Genomic DNA, 15,869 nt, shown 5'->3' on the forward strand with positions numbered 1-15,869 from the left:
AATTACATTTACGTTAAATCTGCGCAGAGCTGCGTAAATTTATAAATTTTTTCTAAATATAAATTACAAGATTGAAAGCTATAATACGTGGTTGTACGTTTAATTGTGCTATACAATTATTATTAATTGTATCAAATTATTATTAATTTTGTTCTGAGAGTCTATAATGGAGTACTGTAGATTTACATATTTTTCGGAAGAAAAGAGAGATCAAAGTAAAATTTAAACAAAGTTTGAAACAACGCGAAATTTTAACGAGTAACTATAGTCATTTGTAGGATACGTCGCGTGACTATGGGTTACTATGATCACAATTATTATCGGAAGTGTTGAATCTTTAAATACAAACGATTTCGACCCAAAACGCACCCCGTGTGCGGAAGACCTTCTTGCCTATCGATAATACGTACACTTTGAACGCCCATGGGCGTTTACCGCACGCGATGAACTGTTCGATCGATATAACCTATAACAGTCAAGGTTAAGAATGTAGTATTGGAAGTAAGACGTTAAAAACTGCAGAAATTTCACAATAATAAACGAATTAGTATCTTACTCCCTCGATAAACGATAAACACGAGTTTGAGAAATTTTAACATACATGTAACACCTCGAACGTTTTCACTACATTTTTTAACGTGAAATTTATCGCTTTCGTAATCTTCTAGTTCAGCCACAGCGTCACTAACCGATCGTATATCGAGTGAAAGTTCATTGTTACGAGCACATTTGTTCCTTTTCTTTTGGGAATTAAAAAAAAAATTTCGAAAATTGTGCAACAGAAGTAAAATAACAAATAATAATATTTTCAACGAAATATACGTTTCTTTTCTGTATTTGCACCGTATACTGATGGAAGGTGTATTTTTTTCGAGATTAACGCCAACAAATAAATGACGCACAGCCCGTTGTCCAAACATGGTGAAGGTTGAGCATATTCTTGGGCTGGAACGTGGTAATCTATTTTGTGATTACTCCTATCGAGACAAGCTCGACTCTCAGACCACCTTAATCTTTTTTAAACACAGTGTACACTCCTACCTAGGTCGCGTAACCTTCGCACAGTACGGTAACCTCTCGTTAGAAGGTACACTGACGGATTCGCTCGGAACGCTTTAAGGAGGGGTGGTAGCGAATTTCTTTCTGGAATCGATCTTTTTCATCTCGAGATAAGAACTAACCACGAGATATATTGCAATACATAAACTTTAACATTTCTCGTCGTACCTTTTCCAGAGTGTTATCAATGGATTGGTGAAGTTCTCCCGATAAAAATGAGTCCAAACACGACCATATTTGGATCATTTTTACCTTACCTTTACCTTACGTTATCAATTTTGAAAAACTGTTTATTTCGAGTAATCAAAAATAGTCCGAATATGGCCGTGTTTGGGCTCATTTTCAACGTGACAACTTCGCCGACTCATCGATATCACTCTCGCGCGCTTAACGATGCCCCGCGCTTTATCGAGGGACCAACGCGCTGCTTTATCGAGTTACTATCGACAAGATTAACTCTCAGAGGACGAACTTCGTGCAGGTCGAATCTGGCTCATTTCTGACCCATGCCATAATTACCAGATTCCAAAATGTAATCATTTTTTTTTTGTAATAATTAAATAAATAATATTTATTTATTTTCTGCCCAATTCCTACACAAAATTATCGTTATTCAAATGTAACTCATGTTCGGTCATTCGAAACGTACGGAAAAACTCTCGAAACACTTCGATTGCTCCGTTGAATGTCTGAAAGACTAACCTAAGTTCGACGAAACAACCAACCGTCTGTCAAACAAGCGACTTCTTGTCAAAGATTACTAAATTAAACGGTCATAAATTACTTTCAGTCAACCCGGAGGCTCGAGTGTCGCGGATGTGTCCGCCGAGTGGTCCCGATCGTCGAAAATTTTAATTGTCGCGAAACTCGGGTCTCGAGTGACCCACGCTCGTCCAGCGAAGGAAAACGAGCCCGACGGATAACCATTAAACGCGGCCCCGGTATCGCTTCGAGTCTTCCAAAGGCACGTAAATGCCGATGGAACGTCGAAACACGTTTTCAAAAGGACACGATTTACACCCGGAAGCCCCAAGTATCAATAGATGGTATATATACACACGTGTATCGACCGCGTAGCCAAGTGTCACCGCAGATGCTGGACAATGCTCCCAATTGAACTTAGTTCGTGATCGAATAGACCCTACGACCGCTCCCCACTCCCGCTCCTGCTCCCCCGATCGCCCGCTCCCCCCTCCCTCCGTGGCACGAGATCGACCACTCGAACCGTAGGACCTCCCCCAGCGACTTCGGTTCTTCTATCGGCCCGTGTGTGCTTCGCTACTCGATCGTTCGCCTTCGTACGCCCGTGTCAGCGACCAAACAATCCTTCATCACTGAAAGGCGTAATGAGACGTTATCGCGGCGACTCGAACGCGATAAGTCATCGATTTTACGAGCGGCGTTTCTCGCTGGTCGGCGGGCTCGCGAATGGGGCCAGTACACACGTGACACCGAACAACGTCATTTCCGCGGTGTACAATCACAGCCCGTCACCGTTTCGGTCACTTCGAACGCTGAATATAACGAGCTGGCCAGAGATCTATTGAGAGGCGCGCAACCAAAGGGGACACACCGCTTGAATGCCTAGCCGATTCAAAGCATTGTTGAACCGCGACCGTTCGATTACGAATTAAATGGACTTTATCCCGTGAAACGATCGCCGGGATACTTTTCACTTTTTTTCAACCTCTCCTCCCTCCACCTTCTCACATTTCTCCGGTTATTCGCGACTGCTTATAGATACAGTGGCTCGAAAATGTATTCGGACAGTATATTACAAGGAAAGTCTCCTAACTTACAAGTCTGATTTTAACGAGAGTTTACACGCGTGTAAAGCATACCGAACCGCGAGTTATATAATTTTCTTGTCGACAATAAATGTTCTCGAGAGGATGAAACCAAGACCTGAAAATTGAATTCTTCTTCATTTTTTTAATACAATCTTTATAGAGGACTTTTTTCATAGTTGAACGATAGAGCAAGATAGTGCTAGAAACTGAACATGTTCTGTAAGAAAATTTATTGTTATAAGTTATAATAAAAATAAAATTTTCAAATCAATTTTGAAATCGATTATTTTTTAATTTTTCAAATACAGCTCTTGGTGCTTTATCATTCAGGTGCAAAAAAGACCCAAAGAAAGTTGCATTAAAAAAATAAAGAAAAAAAACATTGAAACTTTCGAAACTATACCTTCGCAAAGAAATTTCGCGTGGACAACAAAATTTCTTTATATATGCACTGTTACGCGCGCAAACTTTCGTTAAAATCAGTTTCAGAGGTAAGAAGAATTTTCTTATAATATAATATCCAAATACTTTTTCGAGCCACTGTACATAGTACGCGAGCTCCTCGTGTAGACTATCAACGTTTCAATGTATCAGCTTTTCCCCTCGGTTCGGTGACTCGATAGCGGTGTTGATATTTAACAAGTACGCTATTAGCAGTGTTTATTGTTGACGACGGGCCAATCTACTGGTAATGCGTGGTTTTTGGGATATTTAACCACCGCGCCCGACTTAACTCGGACGATATATTCCACGAATAAAATTAGTTTAACAGTGGCTAATATCGAGGGTCAAAATAGTTATGAAATTTTTTTTTTGGGGGGCGATCGATTGAAATTTTGTGATAGAGGTTCTCGTTGATTCTCGTGGTTGCGTTTGACCTTAAACAGCCTGGGTCTTTTCAGACCCGGAAATTTTTTCGATTATACTTGCGATTTGCTACAGAGATAGAGAATAGGAAAAAATAGTAGAAACGTTTTTCAAAGTACTACTTTTAAACGTCGTACCACGCGTGGGTCTTTTCTGACCCACTGGAAATTTTGTTTGATCGTACTACTTCTAGGATTTTTCGTGGAAATAAAGAAATGGGCGACAAAATAATCGATCTTTGTTCGAAATATTTGTCAAATTAAGTTACGGGTCCATTTGGACCCAGGGATGGTCTCTCCATAGATCGTTCAAACCACTGGTATTGCAAAGGTTAAGAACCATATATATAATGAGCGAAATTAATAAATTTGTGTTGAATAATAAATATTTATAAAAACCGTAACAAAACGTTGCAACAAATTCGATGGGGGCAATTAGTCGATGATTTAAATAAATTTTACTATAAAATTGAGAATTCTAAATTTGTATCTACAGAAAAGGTCTCGTTTCTCCAAGAGACACGTGTTTTTTTTTTTTTTTTATTTACGATCTCCCTTGGGTTCGTATTGTACCAGACAGGAAAATTACCGCGGATAAGAGATTTCCCTTTCTCGGTTGTCGCTGATACCGTATACGGTTCGAGTTTGAAAATATTCCTTGTCGCGTGATCGTTAGGAAAATAGAGACTGTCGTCGATGGGCATCGATGGCCGTGCGATTCCAAGTAAGCAAAACTTGCGGTTTGCGGACGTCGGCGGTAGCTGAAATTTATTTTCTTTTATCCACTGTGATCAACGAATCCAGTAGCTGTGAAACCGACTAGTCTGATGTTAAGTCGCTTTGAAAGTTTAAACTTGGACAAATTTGTAAATTATTTTTGTCTAATTTTGATCGTAAAAAATTTCTCTTCAACAAGATCTATATTTGAATAATTTGCTATAGTTTGCTATAAGTACATATTTTTAAGAAAACAAGTAACCATGAAACCGACTAGTCTGATGTTAAGTCGCTTTGGAAGTTTAAACTTGGACAAATTTGTAAATTATTTTTTTTTACTTTTGGTTACAACAAATTCCTCTTCAATAAGATCTACATTTGAATAATTTGCTATAGTTTGCTATAGTTATATATTTTTAAGAAATTAAGTAACCGTGAAACCGACTAGTCTGATGTTAAGTCGCTTTGAAAGTTTAAACTTGGACAAATTTGTAAATTATTTTTTTATTTTTGGTTACAACAAATTCCTCTTCAATAAGATCTACATTTGAATAATTTGCTATAGTTTACTATAGTTACATATTTTTAAGAAATCAAGTAACCAAAAAACCGACTACTCTGATTTTGTAATCGTTTCGAAACCCACCGCTTTTTAAACAAACAAAAGTATCTATTTTCCATAAAAATAGAACTCGAATAAATTTCAAATTAAATAATCTCTGTCGAATAAATTTCACTCCGGCGAGAGAGGCATTTTTCTAAATCGAACGGTTCGATCCAGAAGTGCCAACCCTCTGCAATGTATCTCGCCTGTCCCCCTCCGATTTTAACCTGCTTTTGCAGTATGATAGAAGACGTGTCCATATAGCATTGTGTAAAATATTGACCGTATATACTCGATACTTGTGAAGATATAAATAATTGAAATTACATACGCTGTAGCTTGCGCTCTATATCATTCTCTTTCGTACGCAAATGTTCCTTAGATTATCCAGATTGAAAGAAAAAATTACAAAGTTTAATACTGTTTAATACAATTCACGTATAAATAACCATCCAAATTCCTAAATTATTCAGTTAATTGACAGTCCTGGACGTTCTCAGACTGAAAATAATTTATCCGATATAAATAACGTCAAAGGACACTGTTTTACACGGCAATTGATTTATAATTCTCATTGACAATTAATTGTGATGTGTTCAAGAAATTAAAAAAAATTTGTTCAAATTTTTCTCTGACAAACAAAAGAGTACATTTGACCGTGAATTTCAAAACGTTGTTATTTAATATCGTGTAACAGTACGTTATATTTTATTTTTACCATGGGTTCCGGAGTACGGTAAAGTTCAATTATTTATATCTTTGAAACTATCGAATATTTACACCCAATGTTCCGTATATCCTATCAGGGATGTACGTTCTACCATCTTGCAAAAGGGCGTTAAAATTGGAGGGGGACAGATTGGGACCTTCCTCTCGTAATTTTATTGGAGGTTCCTTCGAATACGTATTTCCTAATTTTATTCGTCTAATTAACCACGGCTGTCATTTGTTCGCTTTATCTCCAACGAAAAGTACCACACGTAGTCTAGTTCAAAATGGCATAAGTTGGTCCCCTTATCTCCCCGGATACGAGCAGCAAGATGCATCCCGAGTGCAACCTCACGGGAAGAAACATCTCGCTCGATGCATTTCGCTTTATGAGCCCTCGTTATGAGTTTTCTTACTGCTCCCGTAGTTACAGCCCCTTGCGTTATTATTAATTATTAACAGCCCTCGTGCGTTACGGTCACCTCTGTAACGAGCACCCCTGTTTGCGAAGTAACTATACCGAGTTGAGGACAATTTAGGAAGCATTCACGAGGTGCCGTCGAACCTAACTGAAATGCAAGGGAATACGCTAAATTCGACTATTCGAAAACGAGCATTAAAAGACGTTAAATTCGCGCCTTATCGGGTCGAATCGATCGATACAAGAAGAAACGGTATCGATACTCGAAGAATTCGATCGTTTGTGTATATTTAATCCAACGGATAATATCAATATCATCGTCGTATTTGTTTCTAGTTTTTAATTCACAAATAAAAACAAAATATCTTCGCGAAATATGCAATATCGTCGAAAAACTCGATGAAACTTTCAACAATGTTAGGTTACGTATACAAAATAACGTTCTAAGTATATTCTAGGTTACGTTCTTTCATATTTCTATCGTATGTTTTATTTTCGGTACGCATCGTTTCTTTCCTTAGCTGTCCTATTTTATAAGTCGTAAATTAAAGAAAATGGCCTGCACGAAGACGTTAATTCGATTTTTCGGATATTCGATCGACTCAACGATCGTTCTAAATTACGTAGCGCGCAGAGAACAACGCGCGGTCGAGTCGAATATCGTGCACGCTTCTGCAAAAACAATGTTTGCGATTACTCGAGAAATGCCAATGTACGAGTAACAAGTGCCACCGCGATAACGACAGTTGTCGCGAGGATTTTTTCGAAGCCACGATTTCCAGCTAAAATAATGCTCGATACGAGCAACAATCGTCGTCGCGAGTATTAGAGACGAATTTATTATTTCTCATTGATCACCTGTCAATAAATTAGACTCTCGATCGATGTTCGTATCGAATCGATCGCAACTGTACCGCTGACTGGTGAGATTGACGCCCGTTACCGGATGACTTCACGATGATGTAATAGTAAAGTCAATACTATAAAGACGTTCTTTAATTTCTTATCTACGCGATATCTTCTGCGTCTCAATCCGGAACTTTGACTCAACGATTACTCGGAACTACGTGCACGAATATTTTCCAAAATTCGTACTCCGGCTCTAGAGATACTCCCCTTTAATATCGAATCGACGATCGAAGTTACACCGAACGATCGTACCATTGATTCGTCGTTCGTACGCTTTGCGAACATTTTCAAGCAACGCGATACGGTATTAATCGAATGAAAAGCGACCAGAAACGGTTATCGAAACGATAATAAAGGAAACTCGTTCGAGCATCGCGTACATCGGGCCCGAATCGACGACGCAATATATCAATATCGCTTTGTTTACCGCGACCCGGTAGTTTTCCACAAATCGCGAGTTCAAAACTTTCGAGGCGTACTTCAGACGCATGAGTATGCCGGGTATTCTTCGTATTCTCCGTCACCGAGACAAACAGTCGCGAGCTCCTCGTATTTACGCTTCTCGATACTATCGCGAGTACTACCCACTACTACGATACAAGAGCCACGTTTACAGGTTAGAAGACGAGTACCGTTAAGCACACCGTGGAGTGCCGGTGTGACAGTTCGCATCGCATCGCAGAGTCGATAGGACGGTGACGGTCCGCACGACTCGTCGCCACGTTCAAATTGCTTACCTTTTCTACGATATTTCCCACGCCGGGAATCGCCCGTCACATTCCAAGAAGCGTTGACGCACGACGCAGTAACCGGCGATGGATCCGTGAATCCGTTTTCCTGGCCGGACGATGAACGCGTACCGTATAACATCCACCCTGTCCACCGCACACACGCGTCTCTTCTCTCCGCGGCCAGCTCAAGCACGCGAGTCTCCTCGGCGTGTTGTTCCTCTACCGAGAGGTACACGGTGGTTACGTGGGGAGAGCAGTCCGAGTCCCACTGTCAACCGCGCCACTATCATCGAGCCACCGACGCAAACAGGAGAAACGAGAGAGCCACTGGGAATCTCTTCCGGACGTATCCTTTGTCGCCAGTCGAGCAGTACTCCTCGCGTATGAAAGGGAACTGACTCACTCGCGCGGCTCGAAAAATCGCTCGGCTCGCGGCGTGCGTAGCCGGGCGGCAATAAAATCCCCTGTGCCAGCGGACACCGCTGCGGCCCGGAGTCGAACTGTCCACCTCGCCGGGGATAACGCACAGTCAGCGGGCGCGTTCGCACGGATAGCGAGTGTCTCATACGCCGTGGAATCCGGCGTCCGATAATACGCTCGATCGTAGCCGCTGATTGTCGAATCCTCCCGCATCAGGATCTCCTCTCGAGATTCCGAACATCTCCCGCATACACATACGCGCGCGCTCCGTCGTCGATCTCTCTCCCTGTTCCGCTCGCGTCCAGCCGGAATATCCGTAATCTACGCTTCCCCGGTGATGCGATGCGCTCGTTTCCAGTAAGGTCCGGAGCACGGAATTAACTCGCTCGAGTAACACTGACCGTCTCAATGGCCCGTCGTTGAAGACGTCCTGGCATCCTGCTACGGGCGTCGTTTCCACCGTCTTCTCGAGGCCAGTCGGCGGGTTACCCCTCGAAACGAGGAACGTCCCCGTGACAAGGCCGCCCGAGATACGCACGTACGATACGTGGCCTCTGAGAGAAACGAAAGAACACGGACCGCACTTTTTTTTCCTGGTCCCGTAATTGTTAAGCCCGTTCTCGAAACAGCCTCAACCAATGACGATACGGCCGCCCGAGCAAAATCCCGTCGGGTATCCGTCGTTCGCAGAACACGATTTCGAGCATGCACGTGCGGCAGAGTACGCAGAAACCGCAGCTTTTTTACGGACACATCCCCGTACTTGTCTCCTCCTCGCCAACGCCTACACGATACACATTGCACGCAGCAACGACGCCCCTACACGCCGATGGCAGCGGTTCTCAAACTGCGACATCGTCGTGCGCCGACAGGGAGCGCCGCTTGCCCGAGATCTTTGGAAATCGGCTCTTCCCTAGGGTGTTTCGAGCCATTAGATTTTACACGCGATTGCAAAATTTCATTTGGACGAAGATCGTTACTTGCTTCGGAGACCTATGTCGAACAAGGAATTGTCCATCCAAGGGTACTGGTTACGTTCGAATAAAGTTCGGTGAGGGAGAACGAAAACTTCCTAGATCATGAACATACTAGGGGAACTGGACGTATTCGGGAATTGTTAGATTCGTAATATTGTTGCGCCTTTGTTTGGAATGGAAATGATCCGAACCAAGTTTATAGAAAAATAATAAATATTTATTTATATAGAAACTGCTCTGAAAAAATTGGAGAGTACACTGTTGTATGGTTCAACACGACAAACACTTATTTTAATTCGTAAGCTTTTATTATGCCGCAACAAACATTTATGAGTTGTATGTACTCACTCCCACCATCTAACAATCTGTAGTTGCATTCCTAAATAGAAAAACGAAAAAATGAATAACAAATACTATATTTATTATAAAAATGCTTAGGAATCTTTACCCCAAGTTTGTCCGCAATCAAAGCTTTTTGCTTGTCTGATAATTCATTGCAATATATAATTCTTTCACTGAGTTGTTCAATAACCTGTAGAAAGAATTAAAATTTTAAGTACTGTAGTATCTCGATTATAGTTCTGAATAAGTAAATAACTCACTTGGGATGTAGCATATGCTTCCAACATAAATTGATCGACAAATACTTCTGCCTTACTGTAATCCTTTGTTTTGCACACCTCCATCAGTTCATCCAACCATTTGTCAGGAACAATCTATAGTTATTTGATTATTTTATATTAAACCAATTTCAATATTATATACGTACATTGTTTAAGAAAAATATTATACATTACCCCTATAATTTCAAGGACATCGTTTACTGTTATCTCAATTCCTTGACCCTTTAACCTTGTAATAGATTGTAAACACGTTATGGCACGTCTTAAATCTCCAGCCGAGGCCTCAACAATTTTTAATAGAACAGGCTTGTTTGCTTTTAAGTCTTCTGCTTTGCATATATACTCTAACCTATCGATAATCTTATCTTCTCCCAGTGGTTTGAATCTAAATTTTGTACAACGTGAGGTCAGTGGTTGTATAATTCTTGATACATAATTGCAAATTAAACAGAAACGGGTACTATGAGATTCCTTTTCCATGGTACGACGAAGCGCTGCCTGTGCTGCACCGGTCATGCTATCTGCTTCATCCAGAATAATAATTTTAAAAGGTGGACAACTTTTCCCACTGAAAAAGAAACAATGTTGTAATAAGCATTCTCTCAATTCTTATTTGTAACTATTGCGTACAATATGCCTCAGATTGTGCCGTTATCATAGAGATTATAAGAGTAGTGCATAAAATTGTTGGAGAATAATATTCATCCTATTTGTTTGCTCCTTATGCAGGACCAAAAGTTTAAAACTTCTACATACTTTTGAGATAACCTGCCCAAAGCATTTTGCTTTTTAGTTGGCAATAAGAGCTGCTAAATATCTTCGTTACAACTCCTGACAACAACTATATCCTCTAAACAATCTATGCACAGCTCTAATGTAATTCTCAAACCTTTTACTATTCATCATTGACTTTTATATAGAATAATTTCAACATTTTAGTATTCTTATAAATGAAATATAAGAATAAACGTACTCATCTCTCATACCACCTGCTGTAAGTTGAGCAAATGATTTGATTTTGTCTCTCACTACTTGTATACCTCTTTCGTCTGAGGCATTTAATTCTAATATTCTTTCCTTGTAGAGGCTACCAAACAATTGTCTGGCTGCTGCTAGTATAGTACTTGTTTTCCCAGTTCCTGGCGGACCATAAAATAATAAATTTGGAAAATCGCTACCCTTCAAACACTGTCTCAACACTTCAACTACCTCTCCTTGTTCAACTACATCTTCAACGGTTCTTGGACGGCTGTAAAAATAGAAAAATTTTAAAATTTGTAAATTAAAATTCAAGGTTATGTCAATGATTAATACTTACTATTTCTCTACCCATGGTCGTACTGGACCACTGCGTTCTTCCTTTGCACGTGAACTCGAAGGCTTTTTAAATTCTCCAGGTCCCAATTTCCCTGTTTTCAGAAAAGCCTGCATGCTTCTTCTATTTCAGATTTTTACTGATGGAAAAATAAATTTCAATTAACGAACCGAAACAAAATTAACGATGTTCATTCCCGCGCATTTTGCTTCGAAGACCATTCGCACCAACGTTTAGAGACGAATTTTCTAAAAGGAACTACTTTTATTTAAAATACTTTTATCAAATATTTGTAACTGTTTTTAATTACGATTATAATTATTATCTGTTTTGTTAATTTTTCCCACAATCGTCTATAATTTTAAATATTTGTTCAATATATTCGTTTACATTATTGAACACACATTGAAGTGATCGAACGATCTCTCGATTATCGAATGCATGCAACATGCTAGTTCCAAATTTCCGTTAGATTAGTAGCTACTTACGTTCGTTACAAAACGAATAAATTTACTATTTGTCCGTCATATCAGTATTGTAAATAAAAGGGAACACTCGATCGTACGATGGTTTATCACACGTATGATAAGGGAGGAAATAAAAGTTTTTCCTAGGACAGTTGGATGACGTTTATTATACGACAAATAATGTGTTTCATGCTGTAGCTCGGTTCATTGACTTTATTTTTGTTGAATTATCGCACTGCCCCCATTGAAAACAGTTTGAAAAATTACAATCGATAATTATAATATTCATTCAGTGATTATCAAATAAGATGAAGAACGGGTAAAATTCGCTGGCGCGTAGAATGGATGATCATAATCGATTGTGCCTTAAAAAAAATTTTAATTTTGCCATGGATTTGATACAGTTTCATGTAAATTAAATGAACACCGACATCCGTGTATTTTTCATACAACGAATCTTCTTTTAAACATGTGATATTTTTGTTCTCAATACTCTTTCAAGCAATACATTTAAATAATGGTGTTCTGGATTGTTACTTTAGTAGCAATCATTTTGCATTTCAGTTCTGTGCACACCAGTATGTATTTTATAAGAGGAAAAATATGGATTGTTATAAAAAGAAAATTTTCAGTTTATATTTCTTCTCTTTATAGAACCAGAATCTCAAGGTTATTGTGCACCATATAGTGGAAAGATTTGCAAGAAGTATTTAGCTGGCATTGGAAAAGTATGGTTCAATGATTCTAACAGTAATCCTGGAGGATTGTTAAATGAACAAATTACGACCAATTTATGGGAAGAATTAATACAGAAGCTTTTCGAACCATGTCGTTCAGCAGCAGAGGTAATATTTATTAATAGAAGAGGATAATATATATATCTGAACACATATAGATAATATTGTATTATTTCAGAAAATGCTGTGTATGTATGCCTTTCCACAATGTCCCAATTCGGTTGGCCTACCATTATGTTACGAAGATTGCATGGCGGTACGCCATCAATTCTGTTTTAATGACTGGGCAATGATAGAAGATAACAAGCAGAGGGAGATTTATATTCGATCACGGGGACATTTTACATTGCCAGAATGTGAATCACTACCAAAAGTAGTTAAAGGAAAAGTGACCTGTTCTCACATTCATTTGACTGACATGAATGAAGACCATGTTACATGTAAAGTAGATTTGATATTGTTCAGTTTATCTGTTGTTCAATGTATATGTCTTTAACTCTTTAATCATGCATTATTTCAGATAACTGTGTAAAGGGCAATGGTAGATTTTACTTGGGCAAAGTAAATAAAACAAAGTTTGGGTTGGATTGTCAGTCATGGAATGCACAAATACCACACAGTCATGACAGGCCACCAGACGTCTTCCCTCAAATTCGTAATGGAAAAAACTACTGTAGAAATGCAGGTGGAGATGAACCAATGCCATGGTGTTTCACTATACATCCGCAGATACGATGGCAGCATTGTGATATTCCTATATGCGGTATGCAATTAATGATTTGTAGAATATTGATTAAATTAATTGCATTTACTATTTTATTTTTTCGTTTCCAATTTAGATAATGTAACAAGTAAGGTATTGGAAATTGATCCAAAGGACTTAACAATGGATACATTGTTTACTCCAATGTTTATATTAATACTATCTTCATTGGGATTTATAATTATAACTGGAACTGTAATATCAATTATTTTAAGTCACAGACTTCACAAACGTCATCAAGGATATAACCCAACAAATAACCAGGTATATAAAAAATCTTTGGTTTTTGAAAATTATACAGTATATAAAAATATATTTAGAATGAAATTTGGCCAGAAAAATAATGCTGAGTCTGGTCTTTAAAATTGTACATACCACACTCCTTGTATGTTTCATTATTATTAAGACAAGAATGATAATGGTGTACACATTGTATGCTATGTATAATTTTCAGTATATAACCATTGATTTGGACAAACTACCAAGCAACAATGCGTATCATAAGACAAGCGCGCAGCTTAATCCCAAATTGGAGAAACTTGAATTTCCAAGAAACAACGTTATATACGAACGAGATTTAGGTCAGGGTGCTTTTGGGAGAGTGTTTCAAGCAAAAGCTCCTGGTCTTGTTCCAGGTGAAGAATTCACAAACGTTGCTGTTAAAATGCTCAAAGATGAAGCATCAGAGGATCTACTCAAGGATTTTGAACGAGAAGCTTGTCTACTTGCCGAATTCGATCATCCTAACATCGTCAAACTATTAGGCGTGTGTGCATTAGGTCGACCAATGTGTCTCCTATTCGAGTACATGGGTCGCGGTGACTTAAATGAATTTCTACGGTCTTGTTCACCCGGTAATTATATCATTCGAAGCTTGGAAAGGGACGAACACTTCACGGACTCTCGTTTGTCGCATATGGACTTAATTAATATCGCGTTACAAGTAGCATCAGGAATGGTGTACTTGTCGGATCGTAAATTCGTTCATCGAGATCTCGCAACGAGAAACTGTTTAATAAACGACCAAATGATTGTGAAAATAGCAGACTTTGGTTTGTCGCAGAAAATCTATCTGCAAGATTATTACAAAGGCGACGAACAAGACGCTATTCCAGTTAGATGGATGCCTCTGGAGAGCATATTGTACAACAAGTACACTGTCGAATCCGATGTATGGGCGTTTGCGGTGTGCTTATGGGAGATATTTAGCTTCGCTCTACAGCCTTATTATGGGATGACACACGAGGAAGTAGTAAAATACATTAAAGAAGGCAATGTTCTTCAATGTCCCGAAAACACGCCGCAAGCGATATATGATCTGATGAAACTTTGTTGGAATAGGAGACCATCCGACAGACCTGCTTTCAGAACAATTTACAATACTCTTGACACCATAAAACATAATTTGGAGGCAGAGAATAAGTCAGACAGTGTACCATTGCGTATCCACGTTTGAACCTGATAATAATTTACGGTAGAAGGAAACTTGATTATTCGTATGGTTAGAGAATAAGTGATATTTACGCGGAAATAAAGGTAAGTGAACGATAAAATGTACCTACATGTTACGCGTATTGCCTTCGTTATGTTTATTACGTAGCCTTATTGAACAAACTGATCAAAGTATTTATGAAAAACGTTTTGACATTGACAAACATTATGTTCACAACAATGAACACATCACATAAAACAAAATTAAAAAGTTTTTCGTACACCTTCAAAAGAAAATACATTTATATATATATTTTTTTTTTAATTTTTCTATCTGATTTACACATAATTTTTTGTAAATATGTATATTGCATTAAGTCTGTGTTCCATTTATGTATAAAATTATTAAATATTTTCTTTTAAATTGTTTCTAATGTTCTCGGATATGAAATGACTAAATTTAAATGATTTTTGGAATGATTATTAGAGTTTTGTTCAAATTCCAAAACTTCATTTTACTAAAATGTTGTTCTTATTAATAATTTATTTAATTTGTATTGGAATTGAATGATTGTGAAGACTAATACATAATATAATTACATTTTTGGACAATGCATATGTGATCAACATATAGGTATTTAAAGCAATTTTATATATACATGAACTTGTATATTGTGTTTATATTTTGTCTATTGTGATTTCGTGCATTCCGTCAACGAATTTTACAACAATATAACATATTACTAATTGCCAGTAAAAATACTAAGGATGAAATATAATGATACAAAGATTTCAATGGTAATATAGTACCAATAGAATATTTATTGTATGAATAATAAGACTACAAAACTCAATGTGCAAAGCAAACGATAGATGAATTTGTGTGTAGTTTGCATTAATAAACTATCAATTTCTTTATGCTGATGTATGAGTAAAAAAAGAAGACAGCATTGCTATTACACTTTTTAAAAGTATTCTCATCAATTTTTTTAATGCAATATACTTTTAATAAATCGTATGTATATAATATTTATTTCTGTACTTTTATGAAGTAAAATTTATGTGAAATTTTATATATCTTACGATTTAAAAGACACTGTTAAAAATTTTAACTTCATTGTACAAAAGAAGTTGAGTATTTATTCATAGAGAATTGTTTTTGTTCTCTGCAGTCAAGAACACAAGTATTTACACAAATTCTACAAATTTGTTATTTCTATTATTACATACAAAAACAAAGACTGATAGTACATTTTTAAATTGAAAGAAATTTGTAATTCTTTTAATCAATTGTTCCGTAAACACAAACAATTCCACTTTATCTTTTAATC

General features: G+C 37.8%; 3 protein-coding genes across 9 annotated transcripts in view; 1 reads left to right on the forward strand and 2 right to left on the reverse strand.

Moving 5' to 3' along the window:
- Window positions 1–9,027, reverse strand: part of P120ctn (adherens junction protein p120) — a 75,473-nt gene extending 66,446 nt beyond the window's left edge. For 4 of the 7 annotated variants that reach the window (XM_076311377.1, XM_076311375.1, XM_076311376.1 and 1 more), the window contains exon 1: window positions 7,812–8,988. The gene's annotated coding sequence lies outside the window, so the exon portion shown is untranslated. Of the gene's footprint in view, window positions 1–7,811 lie in introns of all 7 variants that reach the window. The other 3 variants (XM_076311373.1, XM_076311374.1, XM_076311378.1) reach the window with 3 other exon arrangements.
- Window positions 9,028–9,403: 376 nt separating this feature from the next.
- LOC143146769 (replication factor C subunit 4) lies at window positions 9,404–11,329 on the reverse strand. Its single transcript, XM_076311380.1, has 6 exons — window positions 11,144–11,329; window positions 10,799–11,074; window positions 10,000–10,393; window positions 9,805–9,918; window positions 9,651–9,734; window positions 9,404–9,581 (listed from the first exon to the last, which is right to left on the reverse strand). Exons 1-6 carry the CDS (start codon window positions 11,254–11,256, stop codon window positions 9,489–9,491), a joined length of 1,074 nt encoding a protein of 357 aa, XP_076167495.1. The 5' UTR covers window positions 11,257–11,329; the 3' UTR covers window positions 9,404–9,488.
- A 340-nt stretch (window positions 11,330–11,669) lies between these two features.
- Nrk (Neurospecific receptor kinase) lies at window positions 11,670–14,839 on the forward strand. The gene is made up of 6 exons (XM_076311546.1): window positions 11,670–12,185; window positions 12,262–12,452; window positions 12,523–12,784; window positions 12,865–13,107; window positions 13,184–13,371; window positions 13,562–14,839. Exons 1-6 carry the CDS (start codon window positions 12,125–12,127, stop codon window positions 14,561–14,563), a joined length of 1,947 nt encoding a protein of 648 aa, XP_076167661.1. The 5' UTR covers window positions 11,670–12,124; the 3' UTR covers window positions 14,564–14,839.
- The last annotated feature ends 1,030 nt before the right edge of the window (window positions 14,840–15,869 follow it).

This window comes from Ptiloglossa arizonensis, chromosome 5 (genome assembly GCF_051014685.1).
Source record: "Ptiloglossa arizonensis isolate GNS036 chromosome 5, iyPtiAriz1_principal, whole genome shotgun sequence".
NCBI lineage: Eukaryota > Metazoa > Arthropoda > Insecta > Hymenoptera > Colletidae > Ptiloglossa > Ptiloglossa arizonensis.

Bases quoted from the DNA above. Each gene is read 5' to 3' on its own strand.
- LOC143146769 (XM_076311380.1), bottom strand. From the start codon at position 11,256: ATGCAGGCTTTTCTGAAAACAGGGAAATTGGGACCTGGAGAATTTAAA. The intron at 11,075-11,143 runs GTAAGTATTAAT...CTATTTTTACAG, and splicing joins CGACCATGGGTAGAGAAATA to CCGTCCAAGAACCGTTGAAG. The intron at 9,919-9,999 runs GTAATGTATAAT...AAATAACTATAG, and splicing joins ATGTCCTTGAAATTATAGGG to ATTGTTCCTGACAAATGGTT.
- Nrk (XM_076311546.1), top strand. From the start codon at position 12,125: ATGGTGTTCTGGATTGTTACTTTAGTAGCAATCATTTTGCATTTCAGT. The intron at 12,186-12,261 runs GTATGTATTTTA...TTCTCTTTATAG, and splicing joins TTTCAGTTCTGTGCACACCA to AACCAGAATCTCAAGGTTAT. The intron at 13,108-13,183 runs GTATGCAATTAA...TTTCCAATTTAG, and splicing joins TTGTGATATTCCTATATGCG to ATAATGTAACAAGTAAGGTA.